Source organism: Necator americanus, chromosome III (assembly GCF_031761385.1).
Source record: "Necator americanus strain Aroian chromosome III, whole genome shotgun sequence".
Classification (NCBI taxonomy): Eukaryota; Metazoa; Nematoda; class Chromadorea; order Rhabditida; family Ancylostomatidae; genus Necator; species Necator americanus.
The window spans coordinates 34788897-34806826 of NC_087373.1; the positions used below are offsets into that span (position 1 = coordinate 34788897).

General features: G+C 43.5%; 3 protein-coding genes across 3 annotated transcripts; all 3 read right to left on the reverse strand.

Annotated features, from left to right (window-relative positions):
- Nucleotides 1-5128: 5128 nt before the first annotated feature.
- RB195_011941 (uncharacterized protein) lies at nt 5129-5368 on the reverse strand (the record flags this gene model as incomplete). Its single annotated transcript, XM_064193572.1, has 1 exon — nt 5129-5368. The coding sequence occupies one exon, from the start codon at nt 5366-5368 to the stop codon at nt 5129-5131; it is 240 nt and encodes a 79-aa protein (XP_064051155.1).
- Nucleotides 5369-5399: 31 nt separating this feature from the next.
- RB195_011942 (uncharacterized protein) lies at nt 5400-5804 on the reverse strand (the record flags this gene model as incomplete). Its single annotated transcript, XM_064193573.1, has 1 exon — nt 5400-5804. One exon carries the CDS (start codon nt 5802-5804, stop codon nt 5400-5402), a length of 405 nt encoding a protein of 134 aa, XP_064051156.1.
- A 90-nt stretch (nt 5805-5894) lies between these two features.
- On the reverse strand, nt 5895-6470 carry RB195_011943 (uncharacterized protein; the record flags this gene model as incomplete). The annotated part of the gene is made up of 1 exon (XM_064193574.1): nt 5895-6470. One exon carries the CDS (start codon nt 6468-6470, stop codon nt 5895-5897), a length of 576 nt encoding a protein of 191 aa, XP_064051157.1.
- Nucleotides 6471-17930: the final 11460 nt, after the last annotated feature.

Consider the following 17930-nt stretch of genomic DNA (forward strand, 5'->3'; position numbering starts at 1 on the left):
GGCGTGGCTTGATAATCACAGCCATCCTAGGATACCGACAGCTTTCTCTGTAGGACCTTATTCGGCTGCAGATAATCGGCCTTGTGTACCTAACAACCCTCCTTCGTATGCCTCGGCTGCCTGTTCAATGGTTTGGTTTTACTTTAATAGGCACTCGAGAAGAACTCACTGACTTTTGGCCGCTCCCGCGTGGATGCGGCAAAGACGAGCGGAACCTCCCTGGATCCTGCAATCTACAACCGCATCTCTAACATTTCACGCGGATTTCCTCACCACCCCAGATTCACGGTGTGCTGCCTTTAAGCTGTTATCTTTTAAAACGTCTCTTATTTCTGTTCATTATCAAGCAGACAGGGTCGGTCAGAGGTGCAACAAACCGTGCAAACCAAGCCTTTCAACTCTCCGGAATCGATTAAGTGGCACTAGACTTGTCTGGAAGGATAAAAACACTGACTTGATCATCGGCTGGCCCCCGCAAGTCGTTGTATAGGCCAACACGCGTTCCAAAACCTCAACGATTACGAATTTCAGTAAAACGCGTTGGCGCATCCCAAGTGGATTGTCGCCTTATCCTTTCTATCTTTTTTTAATCAGACGAACAGTGTAAGCGGAAAAAAGCAGGAAAATTGCCGTGAAAAAAAGAATCGACGGAAGTTTCTTTTAAGTTAAAAAAAAAAACTTCGACGTCGATTCGAACAACTAAAAAAAAACTTGAACATTAAAAGCTGAAAATCACCTATACGAACAGCTGTGCGCCGCACAGTTCCAGCGCACCAATGTTCCATATTGGGAAGGTCACACATACCTATTTCCAGATACACAATTATCGTATCTCCTAAGGATACAGAAAGTGTAAAATGTTCACTTCCGAAGATGAGAAAACGAGTAAGAAGAGAAAACACAAAATCATCGATATCAGTGAGGAGTATTTGCACATTCGCTGTGTCTGATTCAATGACATGCAACGCTGCTAACAAAAACCATTTCTTTTAATTCTGGCCCTAAAAAGCTAGCCGTGAATCTCCTTTGGTCAATGTTGCCAAGACTTGACATTCTATATCACCGTTTTTTTTATAATATGTCTCTCTGTAACAAGTTTTATTATTCATTATCTCTATTATTATTCTTATTATCCATTATCTCTATATTTTGCGCTGATTTGTTGATTAGTGGGACGAAGCGTTTGATTTCACCGGTGAAAAGGCGGTAGTAGAAAAAGGAAAAAATTTGCAGCGCTCAACTCAAGGTGAACCACATTTCTGGGAAAGCATTTCTAATAAGGTTTGTGAAAGTGTGGGTTAGTGCTCGTGTGAAAACTCTCACTATTTGTCAAATACTCTATATGGAAAAAGGACTTCAATTAATCTTAAAGGCATAACTCCACGAATCTGGCGTGGTATAGATTTTCGTTGGAGTACCTTGGAGGACCTGTATCGGGTCATAGATTATGAATACACGGGTGGTTCCGCTCATCTCTCTCCCTGCGTCACTGTAAACAGACCGGTTCGGAATGCGGTTCCTTACGACGTGCTCTATTGCAACGCATCACCCCTACGCCCCGCCCCCGCCTGCGATTCGTCGAATGAGATGAATCGCCCATCGGGCATCCAAATGGATTTTCGACGAACCGCAGTCGGAGGGGGGTGCAAGAGTGGCGCTTTTAACAGAGGTGTTAAGAAGGAGCGTTCCGGAGCCGTGTTAACAGGGATACAGGGAGAAATGAGCAGAAGCACCGCTGCATTCATAATATACGACCCAATATAAATATACTCCGACGAAAATTGTTATCACGCCAGATTCGTGGGGCGATTTCTTTAATTTGAGCACACCAATTTTCCTACTTTCAAATTGACTTTGCAAGCGATAGGCCTGAGCCATGTAGCCGTGTCAAAACGGTCGAAGAGGTGAAAGCATTTGCGATCGACGTAAGACCATCGCCTGCTACACCTGTACTCCAGAGATGAGTGAGCGTAGCAGGGGTCCCATCTCGATTGCAACCGCTTGCTTCACCTTCGAGCGCGACCGCTTACGCAACTGCATTAGGCTTCACGTAGTTTTGACCCGAAGACAGGGAAATGAGGATACTCGTGTTCGGTTACTGGGAGCAAAACTGTGGGGAAAAGGAGTTGGAAGCGGATACTCAAAAAGTGGTTGTTATGGGTACCTGAGAAGGGTTCGTGAGGTCTAAGCCATCAAACAGAGTTGCTTGGTTTCACAGAGGCGATACTCGGAGCCAGTGCTCTGACCCCCTTCACTTTTGAACGGTTGGGAAAGGGACCTCCTTCACTTTTTTTCTCTCTTCACTTGTTAAGTGTTAAACAGTTGGCGAAAATATCCCCTTCACTTTTGGACGGTTGGCGAAAGTGCCCCCCCTTCACTTGAGCTGCACCCCATGAACTAAACCCCCTCCACCTGAGGAGGGTCCGGCTTCTCCCTATCGCACCTATGCTTGATTTAGTATTTGCGTTGATTAGCAAAACAATTTAATGGACAAATAATCTTTTTTTTTCTTGTTAAAATTAAAAATTCTTCGCATCCAACGACTTTTATCTACGTATTGATTTCTGTTCACAACACTGTGACCAGACATAAAAGAGGAGCTCAGGGTTGAATTCCTTTGAAGACACCGCACCACGAAATTGACCACGCTGGTATCTCTTCACGAAATGATAGGGTTACCAGTGTAAATTACATCTAAGCGCGTTCACGCTCCATTCCCTTTTGGAAAACGAACGGACAAATCACTTCTTTCTATACATAAAATAGAGACGTAGTATAGAATACATAAACGATATAAGTAATATACATTTGATACAACAATTAGCAGACCGTGCACTTTTACTAAAGAGCCTCAGCAATACTTAAACTGAGAAAAAGGAAAATATTGTGATTACAACTCGTGCAACACAGAATGACATAGGAAATTCCTAACAAGTGAAGAGAGAAAAAACGTGAAGAGAGGAATTCTAAAACACAATGTCCTTTGTTTGTAACAAAACGGATCTGATTTCACTGAGCCACGAATAATGAAATAATAATAATAATAATGTAATACTGTAATATGAAAGTGTCGAAAACTGCCGATTGGGATCACAATGTAGTATGAAACCAGTTCAGAAATAATAGTTTAGCGTTCGCCTAAAATTTTCCGCTAAAAAAGTGGTTCTCTATGGAGGGTTATGTCTTTTACGTGACTGTCGTTGTATTGAATTTATGCGAATCGTTAAAAAGATCAGTAAGAACAACTGAAACGCAACTAAGAACAAAGTGTTCTCAAAATCTGATCTCAGAAATGGACTATAACTTCCCAAAAAGAACTCTTTTTTCGAATGGGTTAGAAAAATTGAATTCCCCATAACAGAGGCAAAAATGAGTGATGATGCGAGAACTGGTCCCCGAAAAGTTAATCTTTGCGAAATTAACGACGGAACCTGGATTTTATAAAATTTACAGCCATCAGAAAATGGATGAATTGAGAAGAAAAAATAACTGAATATAATAAACGGCCTTATAAAAACTGATGAAGGTATGGAAAACAAAACTTCCAGGAGAAATTTCCTTCTTCATCTTATATTTCCATCTCCAAAAAAAAATTGCCGAAATGAAGGAATGAATGAATACACAACACATTTACTTATTTATACATATGTACATGATTATAAAAGTTTCTTCGAATCTACGCTAAGAAACCTCTAGTGTTTGTCATCACGGATGGAAAATGAATGCGACCATAGTACGGTAGAAGAACGAGAGTCTGGTGATGACGGCAAGAACCACTCAATTCTGCAGTCTTCGTCAGCCGCACAATAATTATGCGTTCTCATCTATCTGTGGGCGCACGGAAATTCCACCGTTTTGTACGCAACTGCACCACTCATCACAGACTTTTGACGGGACTATAGTACGAATGAGTTATTATATAATGCAGAATAGAAAACGACTCAAAAATGTCCTGAAAAAAAAATCACAAAAGTGGTCAGTTGAATGTTGTTGCGTGAGAAATTTTATCTCCAGATATGCAGACTGATGGGCAAGGACAATAACTTCTTACTAATTTGAGGTGACATTGATAGTGTGCACTTTTTAATTTGATTATTTCACTAGAAAGGACAACTTTCTCTTCCTTTTCCATCTCTCTCAATAAGAAGCAGAGAGCAAATGTTCTCACCATTTAAAATCAGTACACCACTAAACTTGCGATGTTGGAACCTCACCTCGAAAAGATAGGGCTACCGATGTAAATCACGGGTATAAGCGCGATCACGTTCAATTCCACTTAATTGTCGAAGACGTCGTGGGAAACGGCCCTGGTGATCGAATTTTTCCACGAGGCACGTAGGAACGTGGCGCATTTCCGAGCGCCACGTCTCCTAACGAATGAGAGAGACAGCGTGAACAGCTCACTGATTACTCGCTCGCTCATAAACGCGGCGCTTGCAAAAGTGGCACGCTTCTAGGTGCTTCGTAGGAAAACTCGGTCCCCAAAGCCGGTTCCCACGCTGTTTCCCAGGACAACTAGGGGAATTGAGCTTGTTTGCGTCTATACTCGTGACTCGTACTCCACACCCGTAACTCTATCTTTTTGTGGAGAGTTCTCAATATGTTTTTTAAAGGGGTTCTCATTGGAAAAAGTACGTATTTTTTGCCGCGCGAATTGACCAAGGCACCACAAGTGGTGAGCTGCTGCGAATTTGTGACGGTCCCTCATGTAAACATAAGTTAAGAGAACATAAAATAGTCGAATTAGTAAATAAGAAGTTGAATGAGATAAAAATAACTTAGATACTTACTTACTTAGATACTTAGATGGCCCGTCTTCACTGACGTGCGGGCCCCAGCATCTCTTCCACTCATTTCGTTCCTGCCATTGTCATCCAAGATGTTCTCAAGCTTCGTGAGTGACGTTGACGGGGTCCTTGAGCCGTATCCAGCTGAGCTCTCAGCTGGTCCATCGTGCAGCGAACACGTCACTCCATCTCGTTGGCGGTCTCCTCGGGGGCGTTTAGGTCCTTGGGATCCACTCTAGCGTTCTTTTAGTCCATCTATCGTCGATTCTTCTCATGATGTGACCGGCCCATCTATGTTTTGCTTTCGATACATATTCCGCTGGGTCGCGAAGACGGGACATTCATCTTAAGTCGGAGCTACGAAGACCGGCAAGGTGTTGTGTGCGCCGGTTAAACTTCAGGAGACATCTCTCAAGGGCTCTGTGGGTGTTAAGTAGCTTCCTAGACGTGGCCGCGGTGTCTGCCCACGTCTCCGCTGCGTAACAGAGCGCTGGAAGGACTGTCGAGTCGAACAGATGGGCACGAAGATCATGGTCCGTCAGTTGGTCCGTAGCTTCCTGACGGCTGCGAATGCTGCCCATGCTGCTCTCATTCTTCTATTCAGTTCTTCCTTCAAGTCGTTTTCATGTTCATAGAACGTCCGAGGTATACGTATGACGGAGTTTCCACGATTTGGGAGCCTTCAAGTTGTACTCCTCCGTCCTCGCAGTGCGCGTTCTTCATGAACTGTGTCTTCTTTCTGTTTATTCGTAGTCCTATTCTCTTCCCTGCTTCGTTCAATTCGTTGAGCATCGTTTCTGCTTCATTGGTACTGTCGAAAAGAGAACGATGTCGTCCGCGAAACGAAGGTTCGAAGAAATCTTCCATCAACACGTGTGCCCTTTCTTCCCAGGATAGTGATTTCATTATCCACTGCAATGCAGCCGTGAACAGCTTCGGCGATATAGTATCGCCTTGTCGTACCCTTTCCAATGGGTATGGTGAGAGGGCGGTGAAAAGCTGTATCCTAGTGTGCATCGTTCGTAGCAATTGGCTAATGTCCTCACATACGACGCGTCCACACCTTGATCGACCAGCGCTGACAGTATTGCATTCGTTTCTACGCTGTCAAAGGCTTTTCATAGTGACGAAGGTTAGAAAAGGGAGGCGGTATTCGGCAAACCTTATGACCTGACACGGTCTGGATGTGGTCCAAGAGCTGAACCCTTGGCGGAATCCAGCTTGTTCTTGAGGCTGGTTATCAGCGTCTAGATATGCGTGTGAGGATGATTTGGTGAATACTTTGTATAACACGCTCAGCAAGCATATCGGACGGTAGTTCCGAAGGTCTTCGGTCACCTTTTTATGGATAAGAACGGTTCGCGAGGTCTTCACTGGTTGGATCCTTTTTTCTGAAGATAGGATGTCATGTGCGCTGCTAAGATTACATGAGCGGATGGCCACCAGCCCGAAGAAAGTCTGCTGAAATAAAATCAGGTCCGGGGCTGTGCCAGGTTTCATGCTCTTGATAGCGACTCGTACTTCCGAAGGGAGAATCCGTGGTGGAGCTTCGCCAGTGGGGATGAATGGGCTTGAACGAGTTGATGAACGAAAAGGTTCGAGTAGAACCTTCCGTAATGATTTCATCTCACGACGAGAAGACGTGGAGTCCCGTCTTCGCTCAGCAAGGTTGTAGCGGAACATTATATTGCGGAGATCCCTGCGGACTTCTTTAGACTCGTTCTTCTTTGTGCTGCTTTAGAATCTTTTTGCCTGTATTAAAGATCCTCCTGCAACGCTTTTTGCAGCTAGTGTTTTATAACCGCTCAATGTGCGATGATTCGGATAAGCCTAAAGCCCTTTTTTCTAAAATTCTTGGTGGTTTGAAATGATCAAGTTGGTGGCGACTTGAGGAGTAGACAGGCTCGTAATCTTGAGGAGTGATTGGCAGGGAGAAGGATGTAAGCAAGTTATGTGCTGGTATTCGACAGGAAGTAAACAAGAGACAGTAAAAGGGAGGACGGAAGCCAATTTAAAAAAGGCGGCAAAGCCCGAACAATCGTAATAACGTATTGTTAGTTTTGCGTTGAAGTTCCGACAACGAATTGTAAAAGGACCCGTGACACCCCACCCAAAGGCGAAAGCGGAGGGAAAGAGAAACAGGATTGGGCAAGCAGGAAGCCAGACAGGACAGACGTGAGAATCGACGAGATGGACGACAGAGCCCAGGCCAATAGAGCGAACTCATTGTTGCGACGAAGTTGTGAAACAGATGCTAAAGAGAAGCAGATATATTGGGTTGTGATGGGTTGGTAACGTCAAACTTCACTAGATTGACATTGGGTACCGATTGTAGAAGTTATGGACAGGCGTCGCTAACCGCTCTCCACACAACTGAGGTTTTGCGCGTCCATAGTTGGGACGAATCGATCGAAAGTGTAGTTTCATCGCCCACGTAAGGCGCTCGGAGCACGGTAGCGCACGTTTTTTTCCCCGCCGCGATCGTGTAGCCTCACATCGCTTTGACACAATCCTCTTAGAAAATTACAAGTGCTTAAACTACGTCGACAAAAAAAAAAGTGAATTTGCTGCAACTTGCCGCATATTACATACATAACAGATGCAAACACATGTTCGGCGTGAATGTGTTAAACTGAGTGAGCGCGCGGCGTCTTCGATTAGGGCAGGGCAGACCACAGAGAAGGAGGAGTGCGCGCGTATGAGTGTGTGGGAAGTGAAGTAGAGAAAGAACGTGCGTTGCGGCAGACACACTTATTTTATGATATACAATACAAATACGTGAAAAATATCACTATTCCGGAGAACTGATTCGCTTCGGGGAAAGATTACAATTTGCTCACTTTTACGTCAGAAAAGTGTCAAATGGTATTGATCAGTTGATAGATATCATCACCATTGACAAAAAATTGCTTTGAATCCACAAAGATTGGAATTTGTAATTAAAGTATGGATATATAGCACACATGTACATATCTATAAATATATGCAGCGTCCGTGTGTGTATACATCTAGACATATTTATTTTTTTACGCATATATATATATGCGTAAAAATATATATATATGTCGACTTGTGGAAAAAAATGCCTTCTTGTTATAAATTTGAGAAGTATTGAGAAAGAGAAGATGTTAGCTAGAACCAGACATACATACATACAACAAACAGACAGACAAATAAATAAATAAACAGACAAACAAAAGTCGAGGAAATCTATGCATCTGCCGGCTGGGACCACCGTGGAGGAATGATGTTCGTGAGGAAATTTCCCCTCCAGTACTCATAAAATCGAATGAAACTACCTTTTTTAAGACCTACGAAACAATAACGGCACGGAAGAGACGCAGAGATCTGACTAGTACCAATAAAGTGGAAAACTGCACATTACGGATGTGAGGACTCGAAAGACACTCCAAAACTCAAACATATGCACGTGTGCTCTTTGATTACATTGATTTTGGGTCTGTGTGGTGCTAAAATTTTTGATGTGCTCACAAATAAATAAACAAAAGCGTATTGGATCGAAAAAGCGCGAAAACGTGTATACTAACCATATGGCATTCATTCCATATGTGACGTGTAATCATCTAATCAGCCGATTACAGTATGAATCGATCGGGGAACCCTCATATAACAAGCAGCAATACGTGACTTGGAGTCTGTGTGCCGATAGTTTCGTCCAGCACGTTCTTCGTATTCGCGTAAAAAAGCGAGTTTTCATTCGTTTTTTTCCCCGCAAAATAAATAGAGAAAAAAATGAATATTAAACGAATGGATCTCTTTCACAACATTTCATATTAGGTTAAATGAAAAATTTATGTGCAGGCATTGATTAATAGACGTAGTTAAAAGACAAATATCTGTGGTACCAGTTGCAGATATATCACCATCCGTTGGTTGGTTCCGTGGAAATTGGCATCAATTCCCCTAATTGATTTTTCCAAGCCACACTAACTTCTACTCCTACTTATTACTTGATTCGAAACACATAAACGAAGTTTAGAATGTAGCGATACCATTTGTAACAACTGTTGTGGAGAATTTTTCAAAGGACTTCAAAAATTCTCCTCGGAATATTTCAAAGGAATAAATAATATGAGGTATCGCTAAGATTTTATTTATGACCACGGAAGTAGGAGGAAATAAATCAGGAGGTTTTTCGCACTTAAATGTCAACATTACAACTAAAGTGCGCGTGCAACACGGTACCAATGGAAAAAGGCGAATCTCTCCGAAAAAGCGATCATGGACTGACAGCTGGATCAAACGAGACTAGGTACCATAGAAGGAAAAGGTCTCAAAACGAAAGAAAGCACCACAGTGCGAATAACGGAATATTTAACGTGGAAAGTGCCACTACGTACAGTGCAGCTCATCGATAATTCTCGACATTTTTTTTCGACTGCAACGGAGCTTTCTTCTGGTCCGAAATGATCACAAATTCTGAGATTTCTTATTCCGATTTCCAGCTGCTATAACATTCGAAAGGAAGAATGCCCTTTGGAAAAAGGTCGAAGCGCAATTAGGGGAGATAAGAGAAGATATGCATTTATTTACGACTCAATAGAAAAAATTAGGAAGAGAGTGCCAGAGAGTCTGAAGTCACTGATTCACCTTAGTGTGTTCTTCGTAATTTCTGACATCGACTTGAGTCGAACCGATTGATAGGAAAAGAAAAAACTCATTTCTCCTCTCAACTCGCAAGATGTTGACCCCGGCGACCGCAACGCATGTCGGCAAGCTGGTCTAGGACCTCAAGTATTGAAAGTGCATGTTCCTTTGCATTCGGAAGTGGCTAGGGTAGAATATCATGAAAAAAGCGAATTTGGGTAGAATATCATGCACTGAGGAGTGCAGAAAAGAGAGATGCTATTTTTGAGGCGGGCTGCAAAACTCCATCAGTGGCGGTGAGGAACGAGCACACGCTTCCCCAGCTGGTGAATATCGATTAGGGTACAGTGGCACGGCAGCAACTGCAGAAGGACCAGTCTACAGGTGCTCAGAGATACAGAAAAGAATAGCTATAAGGCAGGAATTTACGAACAGAGCGACCTTTTTGCCAGTCTATATTCACTTAAAAGGTTTTTGTTGATTTGTTTTATATGCAGCCAATACTGGTATTGATCTTTATTTAACAGCAGCGTTATCACCTTCGTCAGAGGTTTGAAATTCAAAGTCATCAGCGATTTATCCTGTCAGGCTCCTCAACACCCCACAGAAAGCATTCAGACGACAAGCATACTCAACAAACAACACATCGGTTAGTGGTAACCTCATATGTTGAATATCGTAATTTAACAGATCACCGCGTACCGCAACAACAAATCACAAGAGTTTTTACAAGAGACCTCACGGCCCGCCTCGTAGATCAAAACCCATACAGATTTTAGGAGCTGATTCGTTTGGGATCGCGATGCTCCCATCCTTTCTGTTCATTGTCGGACTTTTGGCAGTCATCCAAAATGCCTCGACTGTTCTGTGTGCTATAATCTGTGAGAGCGGCATCGAGTAGCCAGGAAAAAACATGGTCTGTAAATCCGGACCATAAAGCAGCAATATCGAATGCGAACCCAGCTGAAGACTGTGTTGCTCGACAAGCACGACAACCCTGTCGAAGATGCGGCGTAGTTGATGACCCTGAAAAGATTCCGTACTGTTGTCTTTCATATCTGATGATATGAGCAGAGTGGGGGCGGGTGTAGCGCAGTCGTTAAATTGGTACCAGGCTTGTCTGGGAGAATAAAAACAATGACTTGATATCGGATGGGCCTCGGAAGTCATTGTACAGGTCGAAACGGGTCCGCAAAACCTCAACGGTTATGAATTGCAGTAAAACGCATTCCATGTGGATTGATTTTATCCTTGTAAAGGTTGCCACTGAAGGTCCCATTACTCCCCTTCCATGACGACGATGATTCTCGGCCGCGCACATACGTATTTCCGGCGCTGGTGGGACGCGGCAGAACTCTGATGGTTAAAGTATGGGGACATACGGGGTTCTACTCGATTAAATGAGAAGGGTATAGTGTTAATCACTCCAGTTAAGATGCACCAACACGCTCGATTTCAATTCAGAATCGTTTGAAGTTTACGAATGCATGTCCAGGAAATACAAATACAAGGAATTTGCGGGGGCCAGCGAATGTATCAAGTTAATCTCTTTATTCTCCCATACAAGTTTGGTGGCATCGATGCATCGATTCTATAGGGATGAAACGTCTTCTTGCCACTGGGGCGTTGATCGATCGTGCAGTCGCAGCAGTACCACTTACCAACTGCGCTACATCCGCCCTTTCCTCAAGTACTTCAAACAATACCTAAATATGTGCAGTGTTTATGTGCAGTAAACAAAACGGCAAAGTATGACATGAGAAAGTCAACCGAAGCAAAGCAGATGAGGAAGCGAGAAAATGACCACGTTGTGGCACAGTTGTTGCCGGGATACCAGTTCATAGACTAACGCTTCGAAAGAAAGTTAGCAAAATAATTGCTCTCAGTAGAAGAGCCAATAAAAAAACTTTTCCATATAATCTGTGATGGCGATCACACCTCTAAAACATCGTGAATGGCGTCGAGCTCGACAAGGCGACTGTTCGTCAGCAAAGACGTAATAGTAGACATAGTACAGAACACAGATTACTAGCATAGATTTACTTACTACATATCTGAAGAGTTTTTGGTAAGAATGTATCGTCGACGTGATAAAGGAATGTCAATAATAGGTAAAGCAGGGCGTAAGCGACATGAAGCACGGTTCAATTGCATAAGCGGTTGCGCTCGAAGCAGTACGGGGAGGGTAGGAGTATGAATCTAAGGGAAACCCTTGCTGATACCATTCCTCGCTATAGTTCGCAATGGTACCACCTGCATTTCAACCGCTTTCTTCACCACGCCCCTTTAAGGGAAGCCACTTGCGCAACTATGCCGCGCTTCATAACGTTACATAATACCAGTCTGAACGTCCGGCCAAAGCCGGACTTCGGGCTTCCTGTGGTGTTCTCTTTGCACGACATCACTGATAAATGAAAATTAATAGTAGTGCCACTTTATGCAAAATTAGAATTGTGCTTTTCTGACAACGCCTGTTCTTGAGTAAAGTGTTGTTGGGGGGGGGGGGGGCACTCAGTGGCGCCTTTATTTCTCGAAATAATTAATCAAATTAGTCGGGGTCCTAAGGCCTAAGCATTAGTCTTAGAAGGTCTATGACATGTAAACTTAGGTTACTAAGAGAAAAAAGTAAGTTAGAGCTTCGAGAAATAAGGGCGCCACTGAGTGCCCTCCCCCAACGACACTTTACCCTTTTTCTTTTTCCTTTTTATAAACTTAGGCTAAACATTCGATGATTTCCTTCCTTTTCTCGTCATTTGTACATTTGAAGAGCATTCAAATTTCAGTACCAAACACATCCTTTGATACCAACATAATATAGACACAGTTTGAAAGCATTACCCTAAGTATAGGTTTTCTTCCTGCTCACTCCCAACAGTTATCACAGAATGATGCTTTAACATAAAATTACGTGAACGACATCATCTTGCTAATAAAGTTAACGTTCCACGTCAGATCATGTAAACTGTTGGCTACTATTTAAAGGCATCACCCGACGAATCTGAGGGGGTACGGACTTCAGGTGGAGTATTCGTATACGGGATCGTAGATTATGGAGAGAAGGTTGATCCCGTCCATTTCTTCCTAATTTCCGTAAAAAAAAAAACTGCCCGGAAGATACGGCTTCGGGCGTTCCGGCGCGCTATTTTCTACAACGAGTTCGATTGGAGCGCGCCAGCCTTGTGCACGCTCCGCATCTTCCGGACCGTTTTTTTATGGCAATTAGGAAGAAATGGACGGAATCAACCCCCTCTCCATAATCTACTACCCCGCATACGAATGCTCCACCTGAAATCCGTACCACCTCAGATTCGTCGGGTGATGCCTTTAAACAGCTGGTTTCATTCGTGTTTCCGCTTCTTGGAGAAGGCATGTTACCAAAGAAGTGAGGGAAACGTGCAAGGAAATGGAGGAACGCTGGAGCCACCGAGGTGAAAAGCAACGCATGCAGTGGCCACGGCTATGAAACGGGTGCAACGTCCCATTTATCCTTAGCGGCATGCACTCCGCGATACTACTGCACTATGGGGCAGCGATTCATGCCGTTGGACCTGCGTCGCCCCATTTTACTTTTACGATGTCGACGCACCAATTCGACGTCGTTTGACATGTTGCGCCCCATTTTATGGGTGTCTGACACCGGCGCACCAATCCGTGGGATCCGACGCCGTGGGACCCGTCGCACCCACTTTTGTAGCTATCTGGCGCCGGGGCATCGATCCGACGCTGTGGGATCCGTCGCACCCCCCCTTTTTTTTTCGATTTTCGTGACACACACATATGTGACAGAATAAGCCCGTTATTATAGTAGGATCGTTATTATAGTAGGGTATAAATATCATGATCATGATATTTATATTTTTGACCCTACTATCCAATCGGCGTAAAGTGTGTTGTAACATGACGACGCGAACCGTTCTCGATTAAGGCGTGTTCAGAACTTTCTCTACGGTAAACGGAAAACTGTTTGGAACTCTTTTTTATCTTTATGGTTTGTCACTATTTTTGGTATTATATATATAATGTGTGTGTGTGTGTGTGTGTGTGTGTGTGTGTGTGTGTGTGTGTGTGTGTGTGTGTGTGTGTGTGTGTGTGTGTGTGTGTGTGTGTGTGTGTGTGTGTGTGTGTGTGTGTGTGTGTGTGTGTGTGTGTGTGTGTGTGTGTGTGTGTGTGTGTGTGTGTGTGTGTGTGTGTGTGTGTGTGTGTGTGTGTGTGTGTGTGTGTGTGTGTGTGTGTGTGTGTGTGTGTGTGTGTGTGTGTGTGTGTGTGTGTGTGTGTGTGTGTGTGTGTGTGTGTGTGTGTGTGTGTGTGTGTGTGTGTGTGTGTGTGTGTGTGTGTGTGTGTGTGTGTGTGTGTGTGTGTGTGTGTGTGTGTGTGTGTGTGTGTGTGTGTGTGTGTGTGTGTGTGTGTGTGTGTGTGTGTGTGTGTGTGTGTGTGTGTGTGTGTGTGTGTGTGTGTGTGTGTGTGTGTGTGTGTGTGTGTGTGTGTGTGTGTGTGTGTGTGTGTGTGTGTGTGTGTGTGTGTGTGTGTGTGTGTGTGTGTGTGTGTGTGTGTGTGTGTGTGTGTGTGTGTGTGTGTGTGTGTGTGTGTGTGTGTGTGTGTGTGTGTGTGTGTGTGTGTGTGTGTGTGTGTGTGTGTGTGTGTGTGTGTGTGTGTGTGTGTGTGTGTGTGTGTGTGTGTGTGTGTGTGTGTGTGTGTGTGTGTGTGTGTGTGTGTGTGTGTGTGTGTGTGTCTGGCGCTAATCAATCCGTATAGGATGCGCCACCACAATCACTTCAATTCAGAATCGTATGAGGTTTACGAGCGTGTTTCTGGCCTATACAATGACTTGCGGCGGGCTAGCCGGTGTGTCAGTGTCGGTGTTTTTATCCTCCCAAACAAGTCTGATACCAATTTATCGACAGTGGAGGGATGAAAGGTTTGGTGAGGGCTTGTGTGGATTCGAACCTGAGATCGATCGTGCAGACAACCTCTTGCCGACTGCGCTACACCCAGCCTTTTTTGTATAAGTGTATTTTTCGTGTAAATTTTATATAATAATGCATGAATAGGTTTATCTAATCTTCACAAAATTCTCTTCCATTCGGTTTATCATTTATTCTGCTTCTAGGACACATCTAATTTCTTGGTTTGTAGATATTCAATTGTAGTCCCTTTTTTTGTTATTACATATGATTAGGACTTGTTCTAATGGGAGTCAAAGTAAAATCTGAAAGTCTCTCCAAGAAGGAGGCTGACTAAACACAGTTACGCAAAAAGTGGGGCACCAATCTAATTACTGCGAACGGGAATCTTCGAGGAAATGGCCTGAAATCAGGAAGACCACTTAATTATCTCTTCCAAAAAGGATCTTCTTCGTTTTACAATTTACGAAAAACGAATGAAAACGAAAATACTGCAGGGAATTACACCACAAAAATAGGACATAATTCGAATCTCAAATCTCAAAATAGAATCTTTGAGGCACCCCCAAGAGCTAAACAAACGATAAAAGTAATAGAAAAGGACTTCACTAAGGCGATGTAGTCCTATTCATGCACTATTAAACGAAAACAGCAACGAAGCATCATAAAATGCTAAAAGAAAACAGATCCGAGGAGTTTTCTGCATACTGTAGAGAGAGCTCAGTGCGCACCATCACTGTCATCATTATGTTGCAACCAGTTTTACGCCGCTTGTAAAAATAAACGTAGAGGTCAAGATAGCGTCAAGGTTAGGTGTCCCACAACGAACATGCCGTAGGATATGAAGGAAGGAAAGCAGATGTAGAGATGTGGTGTCAGAGGTGGTTGACTCCGGCATTAAGGTAATTTGCGTCTCCTTTCTTCAATTTGCGGATCTTTATAGATTGAAGAGTTCTTCATATAAAAGTGTTTTCTGCGTATGACTTATTTGACACGGCAGGTGGTTGTCATCGCCTAACGTAGCTATCGGCATCTTCGCCGGAGTGTGTCGTTGTTGAACATATCCGAGCTGATCCTGTTCGATCTTGAGCTAGAGTTCGCGTAGAATCTACCCATTCATCGCTATTTGTTGAGAATAAGGCGCATAACTTTCTACAAACATTTTTTAGTTCCTGGATAGGTAGAATTTCACCTTATTCATTTAGTTATAGTTGGCTTAAAATGACATAAAACACGGACAATTGCTTAAGTCGCTGCGCTCGAAGCGGCGCGATGGAGCGTAGCGGTTGAGATCGTGTAAGGATCCTCGCTATCGCCACCCATCTCTGCAGTTCGCCATGGTCTCACCTCGACTCCAATCCCTGTCTCCATCACACCGCTGCGAGCGCAGCCGCTTATGCAGCTGTCCGTGCTTCATGTGGTTTTGACCTCACTATAATGTACTTAATACGATGTTCTTCGGCTTTATTCCTGGCTTTGATGCCGAAGTACGATGCTGACATTATCGTTCTGCCCTGGAAATATTGTTGAGGCAAAGAAGTCTCTCTACGGTCGTTCAGTGCATACGCCGAATGTCGGTGTAACACATGGCTGGGCCGAATGTTACCTTCTTCACCGGATTTTCTCATCTGTACGATTCCTTCTGATCCACTTAACCTATGTATTTTAAGCGACTTTATTTCATTGTTTAGATACGCCTATACTGAAATTTCTCGTGAGTTTAATGTGTTTTTTGTGAAGCATGCATGACACATCGATTCTCGGCACTACTTCTTGTTTGACACGACATCGCATCGAGACTCTTCTTAGCTCAAAGAGCTCAACAGCTCTTTCTGGACACTGTTTTTATGTAGGAATTCCTCTTGTTTTCGTTGGGATATCGATCAACTAAAAACATAAGCATATGTAAAAGTACCCAACAGTCGCCTCCTTATGGACTATTAGTCTCTTTTTTCTTTTCTTTTTTATTCTGTACTTCATATTTTCAATTAAATAATCTTATGTTATGTCAAAAAGATTGTGTATAGGTAGCAGTGATAAGAGGCCTCAGGCTTGCAGGTTGAATGAGGGTTCGCCTCTTCCCCTAGTCCAACCAAGCCGTTTATCCCTCAGTGAATTGGGACCTTTCCAATTATCCAGATTGGTAATGGGAACAGCAACAAATTAACGACAAATTGGTCTCCATAATTCGTTTTATAGCTCGCCGATACATTCGCAAACCTCAAACGATTCCGAAGTGAAGTCGAACGCGTTGACGCATTCAAGAGGGCGGCAAGCACTTAAAGGCATCACCCCACGAATCTGAGGTGGTGCAGATTTCAGGTGGAGTATTCGTATACAGGATGGGAGACTACGGAGAGGGGGGTGATTCCGTCCATTTCTTCTATTAAAAAACGGCCCGGAAGATACGGCTTCATTCGTTTTGGCGCACCATTTTGCACAAGAGGTTCGATTGGAGCGCGCCAGTCTTGTGCGGCGCCGCATCTTCCGGGCCGTTTTTTACGGCAATTAGCAAGAAATGGACGGAATCATCTCCCTCTCCGTAGTCTCCCATCCCGTATACGAATACTCCACCTGAAATCTGCACCACCTCAGATTCGTGGGGTGATGCCTTTAATCCTATATCCACTTCTTAGTTTAGCGAGAGCATTGTCACAATTCCTCTAATGTTCAACTTTAACATACGAATCCCCTTTTCCAGGAATTTTCGTAAGAATTTGCTGTGAATGTTCATTGCAGTATGTCTGTGTGATTCAAAAAGCTTCAACCATATTTAGGGGGCGGGAACACACAGGTTTTTACTAAAATACAAGTATAGTATTACGTATAAGTTCGAGAAGATGTAAACCTCGTCTCCTTGTACATTTTTGATATATGATATGAAAATTCGGGTGGGTGTAGTGCCCTGGTGCCCTAGTGCCAGCCAAACCCTTCATCCCTCCGGGGTCAATAAATTGCTACCAGAGTTGTCTGGGAGGATAAAAACACTGACTTCATCATCCGGTGACCCCCGCATGTCATTGTATTGGTCAACATGCGTTCCAAAACTTCAACGATTACGAATTGCAGTGAAACGCGTTGGCGCATCCGAAGCGGATTGATTAAGGTCAGAAACTTTATCCCTTATCCAGTTTAATCTACAATTCCAATCTGGGGAATTTGGAAAAAGTATGCTATCGCTAAGTTTTTGTTCTCTAACACTTGGGTACGAATACGTTTGCTGTTCTTTACGTACTCGTGCATGCTGAAGAGGATACTTAATTATTCATTGCATCATTTCTCCGCAGCTAATTATGTTTCGTTGCAAATTTCTATTCAAATATGAAAAAAGAAACGGACGTATAGACAATATTTCTTTCCCCGGACAACGGCTGAGATTTTAGCGGCCTCGATTGGGATAAGGCTAGGACAAGAGGAAGTGTGTGTCAAGCAAAGAAAATGTGTGCGTTGTGACAGATGGCAGTCATTCGAGCAGAAGGATTCATCGCCGACTGTATGATGTATAACAATACAGTATAGAATGTCACAGTCACAAATCTTTGTAATAACGTGGAACTTTTGTGTAACTTCCGATAAGATACAGAAATAAATGGAAAAATGTAGTTGAGGGTGGGGGCAGTGGTGCCCTTATTTC